The sequence below is a fragment of the Rhipicephalus microplus genome, unplaced genomic scaffold, assembly GCF_043290135.1.
Source record: "Rhipicephalus microplus isolate Deutch F79 unplaced genomic scaffold, USDA_Rmic scaffold_15, whole genome shotgun sequence".
Taxonomy (NCBI): domain Eukaryota; kingdom Metazoa; phylum Arthropoda; class Arachnida; order Ixodida; family Ixodidae; genus Rhipicephalus; species Rhipicephalus microplus.
Window position 1 is genome coordinate 2,490,355 of NW_027464588.1, and position 5,961 is coordinate 2,496,315.

At 46.4% G+C, this 5,961-nt stretch overlaps 1 protein-coding gene across 1 annotated transcript; it reads right to left on the reverse strand.

Annotated features, from left to right (window-relative positions):
• Positions 1 to 226: 226 nt before the first annotated feature.
• On the reverse strand, positions 227 to 5,554 carry LOC142784732 (uncharacterized). The gene is made up of 3 exons (XM_075883233.1): positions 4,778 to 5,554; positions 3,650 to 3,885; positions 227 to 702 (listed from the first exon to the last, which is right to left on the reverse strand). Exons 1-3 carry the CDS (start codon positions 5,552 to 5,554, stop codon positions 297 to 299), a joined length of 1,419 nt encoding a protein of 472 aa, XP_075739348.1. The 3' UTR covers positions 227 to 296.
• Positions 5,555 to 5,961: the final 407 nt, after the last annotated feature.

Sequence of the window (5,961 nt, forward strand, 5' to 3'; positions counted from 1 at the left end):
TGTAGAGCAGAACGGGAAAGAAAGAACGAAAGAAAAAGAGAAGAAAGCAGGAGGAAGAAATAAACAGCAAATGAATAAACAGAAATGGAGGTAAAAACAGGCGAAAAAAGAAAGCAGTGAGAAGAAAGAAAAACATGTCCCCGAACTTATTCAACTTGGCCTAATGAGGTATCCTTCATAAGACACATTCGCATCTCAGACTAAAAAAAAAGACACAGACAAGATGAACATTATGATTCGTTTATTTGCAAGGTCCCGGCTAACGTCGTTTGTTTGGATAAAATATGCCTCGAATTTCACGGAACCTCACGTGGTGAATTGCCGCAGACCTCCTTGCAGGTGGAGAGTGAGTCGAATCGATTCGAGCCGACTAGGCAAAGCCGACTCAGCAGTGTGGGCGTCGACGTCTTGACGCACCGAGCGCTGCCCCTGGCATTCATATCCGCGAAGTACGGGAACCGGATGTCTCGCGAGTTGCACGTGACAGTGAGTGGGGCGTGACAGCGACTCCGCTTGGGCACCGGGGCACCATCGAGTCGCTGTCGTCGACCAAAGTGCCGGTGGTACAGACACGTCAAGGAGCATTCCCTGAGTGACCTGAATGTTCGGCCACCGCGGGACGATGGACAGTCGCCCATCGGGAAGTCCCAATGGACGCAGCGAGACCCGTCGAAGAACCACCACTTTTCAACCACGTCCCGCCTGTATGCAGAAGGCGAAAAGAGTGCCGCTTAGTCATGCATAAAAAGAAGGCACTGAAATCAGCCCGTCACTGATAGTGTGCGGCGTACCACTTTGCCGACGCTGTCATCGTGATGTATAATAAGGTCTTCACTTAGACTGTTGCCTGCGCATATGCTCCTGAAACATGTTAGCATGAATAAACTCTGAATAGTACTGATATGTTCGTTTCTTCGATTGTTTTTCGCATTGTCTAGTTTTTTCTGCTTTTCTATTCTGGTGGCTTCATCTGTATATTTAGTTTTAATTTCCAATAAATTTCAATAGAAAGTAGCCCTTGTCCTGTGCACTTCGTTCGTTTTACGTACATGGCTTTTGTGCTCACAAAAGTCATAGATAGGAAGAGGAGCAGCGTATATGTTTAATTATATAATATTTTACGTTGGATAAGTTTCATTCATTCAGATTATTCGCACATGATCAGTTCTAAAGTCAGAGCCAGAGTGTACAGAAGAAGGAACTTTTGCTAGATCGGACACATCCGAGTCGGTTTTTGAGGACAAGAAGGCGCCAGCGCACGTGAACACTGACGCATTACCGGTTTTAACACCACTGCAGCCACTACCACAGTAGAATGCGCAGCGACTCCAAATGGTTGCAGCAAAGATTGATTGAGTCAACGAGAGTGCTGGTTGCCCAAAATTTGATCGAGAAAGACAAAGACCGTGCCGCGATGCTTCTTTCTCATCCGGACACCATTCTCATGCTTTGAACAACCTAAACACTCTGACAACCCCAATAGTCCCAGAACTGCTGGAGGTTGTAAATTCAGTATATTTAGCGATTATGTAACTACCACGGCCTGCCCATGGTCATCTGAAAGGCCGTGACTCTCCTATCAAATGTCAGAGTGCTGAAGTCGGGTATGTCAGAAAATATGTAGCCCCAACGACTGATCATGCCCCTCATACTTGAACTTTTTCTCGTTTCAGTATAGCAAACAAGATACCCGTCTGGTTGACCTTCCTGTCTTTCCTATTATTGCCTTCTCTCCTTCTTTGGCAGCGAGCACACCACTACCTCGTTCAATAAATATTTCCATTGCGTTGTTCAAACCGACCTGCTCATCCGCGGACATGTACCACGATGGGGGCTCAAGGCAAATGAAAGGAAATGCTTGGGTACTCCGCAAAATAATTTCCAAGAAAAAATACATCACGTTAAATTGAAATAATGAGTCACTTTAGCATACTTTACTTATTAAAGTTAATTTGAAACTTTTTTCTACATGCTGAGCCCATTACAACTTACTGTGAAGTTTCGCGCCTTTAATCTCTGGAATCAAACGGCAGTTTCGACCACAAGGTTGAACTCGGACCACATCTTTCGTAAGTTCACCGCTACCATCACGCCGCAGATGTTGCTTCGCTAAATCATGCGACTTCTGCCCTTCTGTCTCCCGAGGCATGTTTTACGCTGCTGCAGCAGTAGCCTTCCTTTTTTTTTTCTATAAGCAGGGGCATCGGTCTCCACGTGCGCTTCTACCACGAACACACGAAACCGCTTCAGAAAACTGCGTTTACAGATAGCTACTTTTTCACTATACATTTATGGTTTACCAGCCATATATGTATGTTGCTTACAAGGGCTCTTCGCATATAATGTTATTTGCTTGCAGCTCGAGAGTTCAAGCCACAGACACAGCGCAGCATGACTTAACATGCGCCAGAATACTAGGTGCCAGGGGCGAAGACAGAGCTGGGGGGAGGGGGAGGGTGTTTTAATCTAAGGTCTTTAGTTTTAACCATGTCTTTTTCCGAAACTTTTCAATTTCGCAGCTGTATAGATGCACGCGCACATGCAAACGCATGGTCGAACATACACGAAGTATCATTTATCACCTCTCCCAATACTCCCAAACAAGATTTCTGGCTACGTCACAGTCCATGCGGCTGTGTCCTACATGAAGATCCTTTGCTCATGATGGATCACCATACTGATGTGTTGTATGTCTTGATCGTCCTTTCAAATCATTCTTCATGTTTGTTTAGCTGAGTTTTAGTAGTTTATTATGGTATATTTGCGTAGCTTAGAGCGCAACGGTTGGAATGTATCAGTGATGCATTAAGAGTATGTGGCCTATCAGCCGGAAGTTACAGTAGTGTGCGCCACAGATCAGCCGCTGATTTTGTTCGCAAGTTGCAAGTCCAGAGTGTTGTTTATTTGCAATGACACGTGTATTGATCAACTTGTTACCTGCTAAAGGTGAACTAATGCATAAAATAAATTCAAGATATTTATGCTGGGCTAGTGAATCATTGCTTGTGACATGGCGAACGTCGAATGAGAAGCAGCATTTTATACTACTATATTGTTACCGTTATACCTTCTTGTACAGCTCATATATGCAGCAATGTGTATCAGCGTGACTACTTGTCGTATGCACGTAGAAGGAAGGACCGAAAAACGACAGTCTATCGACTCAGCCATGCAAGATAAATTTCGGATTGGACGCTTTTCAATGAAGTTAATCAGCAATGCTCCGATAGAGTTAACAAATAAGCCGAACCAGGTACTTCGTTCGATAGAAGTTTTTCGTATAAACCTTTAGGGTCTCAAAAATACGCGATAAAAACTGTATGGAGCAGAAATCAACAAGACCACGCGCTCTTATTTTTTTCCTTTTCTCACGTTTTTTTATCACCTTCGGGCTGCGTTGACCAGCTTTCATTTGTGCTTTTGCTGGTTTTCGTGGTCACTAATCAATAGCTACTGGTCATTAAGATGATTTTTTACGTGGACAATGATGCAAGAAACTTCTGTATGGGGATAATACATGGATTGAGAAAAAGACAGAGGAGGAGATGAAAAAGAAAAGGAAGCAACAAGGAGAAAAAAAGATGATGCAGATGCTTGTCTTCGAGTTGTCTTATGTAAACTCGACTGAAGGGTAAACTTGACAGCTTACCGTGAGCAGTCGGTAAGGAGGACGCTCTCGAAGCATCGTTCGCGTGGCGGGTCCCTGGCGCAGCTGTCCAGACAAGTTCCCAGGTTGGGGAACCTGTTGGCGCCCCGGTTGCAGACGCGCACACGGTCGCGCTTGCTCCAGGCGCACGACTGAGACCGGTCGTCGTAGTAGGCCTCGCGTCTCTCCTGCTCGCAGTACGTGTAGAAACGGCGACCGCACCCACGACCTGCGTGCCTCTGCGTGGAAATATGGCGTTGAAACAAAGCATTACATGGGGCTACACCAAGGTTCAAATCGGTCAGTGGTGTTGATTACCGTGCACTATAGCTCAACCGACTCGTGCGCTGTGTGGCTCAACTACGTACTCGTGAAGTGAATAAAAGGGCGAGAGACTACTGTAATGTCGTATCACGGTTTGATTGCAGCCAGTCGTCACTGGTGATTCCAAGGCTCTGCGGCAAAATATAACCTAAATTCCTAGGAATCCAGAAATTTTCTCACTGTGCGGTCGGTTAAGGCGATTTCGCAAGGTCCACCTCAACGACATTCAATATAGGGAACTTCGGAAAAACACTTCGAAGACTCGGAAATAGTGTTGAACAAGTCTTCGATGGAGATCGCCTCTAAGTAAACTACGTTTCATAATTGAAAATAGTTTATTTTTATTTATTGCAATATTTTTTTTATTTCCGGTCTTTATTACCATCTGGTGTTTTTTTTTTATTTCGCGCTGCTGTTTTATGTTCCTGATGTGGCTCAGCGTTCTCTAATGGGCACTTCGCCTCGAAACTGCCAGTGCAGCCCTAGATATGTCAAAATTAAGCTTCTTGCAGCGAAATGGTTGGATAACGACATCCTTATCTTCTAGTCATTTGCGTTTCTTAAGGTGGATATAAACCAAGGATACCACTCAGGAAATTTCCCAGAGATAAAAGCCTCCAATGAGCAATTGCGTGAGACACTCGTATGAGGGCTAAAGGTGTGAGGTAGCTCTACAAACGCGAATGTTGACCCTATGGCTATTTTTTTTTTTTTTTTGCTGAATACGTCTGGCGCATTAACATAGCGTTGCTGATCCTGCAACAGCAGTGAAGGCCGGATATACAACGAAAGGTTCCTAATGCTTACCGTTTGGTTCTCGGTGTGCAGCCGAGAAGCAGGTTGTCTCTTCGTCTTGGTTTTCAGTGAAGTCGAAGCCGTTGCGAGGAGGACTTTACGATGCATGGTCATCGCCTTAGTTCCAATCCTGGCGGCAGCTCTTCTCGCGTCAATCGATTGGACAATCTTGTTGCCACCCGCTGCGGCAAACTCTTCCAGTTCGCGCGGCAGGGGCGAAACCTCTTTCCGATTCACCTGCGTCGTCGGCCTGTCAGCGGTCAGTGCCAGGGTGAGCACAGCGGCAACCAGCGCGGCCACGAGCACCCCTATGCCGAAGTTCTGCAGGCAAGGTTGCTCCGAGCCGTCTCGCTCATCCCTGTTCTCGCGTCGCGTCTGGCACACCTTGGACACGGAGTCGAAGACATAGACCTGATTGTTTCTTGATGGTGGTCCTGGTGATGGTGGTAACCTTTGCAGACTAGCTGTCATCACTGGGCTCCGTCCTGGAGCCAATGTCACGAGCGAAGATTGCTGTGAGCCTTGGAAAAGACGCGACGCCGACGCTGCTGGAGGTCTGATTCTAGACTTGGACTTGTCACTGCTGAACCGGAAGTCGTACTTGGCGTCGTTTAAACGCGTCGGCTGCGGTTCATCTCGGGCCTTCCAGATGCTCGACTCCGAAACATCCCCAATTGTGCCCTCGGTTACGTCCGCTGTGCTGGACTCAAGAAAGCAGACTCGGCGGAGCATTCGCCTCTCGTTAGGAATGACGGATGGTGGTCTGCGAATCTTGGTAGTCGATATCATGGTTGAGAGTTGTGAATTGTGGACGTTACCTGGCTTTGCTTTCGTCGCCGAAATGATTCGCTTGACTTCTCGCGCGGCTCCATCTTCCGGCATGCGCACGCGAGCGCGGGATTAGTTGTTGATGATAATCAGTTTCTTTTTATGCCACTCACCCACTAATGGGGATGGGACTTGAAGCAAGCGGCAGTTACGGGAAAGACTTGTGAAGCAACACCATCTCTATTTTCTGGTGCACGCTTTAACGTGATAACGTTTAATTTGTCTGTTTCACACAAAGTGTATCATTGGCGTCGTCGGTTAACTTTTTCTGAGCTAAGAATCACATCCTTCTTCACTACCGAAAAACCAAGATGCAAATGAAATGAATGAAAAAGAGTTTCCATTCCATGCGAGGATCGCAACCAGGC

Excerpts from the sequence above, each read along its gene's own strand:
- LOC142784732 (XM_075883233.1), bottom strand. The coding sequence starts at position 5,554 with ATGATATCGACTACCAAGATTCGCAGACCACCATCCGTCATTCCTAAC. Across the intron at positions 3,886-4,777 it reads TGCACACCGAGAACCAAACG|AGGCACGCAGGTCGTGGGTG; the intron begins GTAAGCATTAGG and ends ATTTCCACGCAG. Across the intron at positions 703-3,649 it reads CTCCTTACCGACTGCTCACG|GCGGGACGTGGTTGAAAAGT; the intron begins GTAAGCTGTCAA and ends TTCTGCATACAG.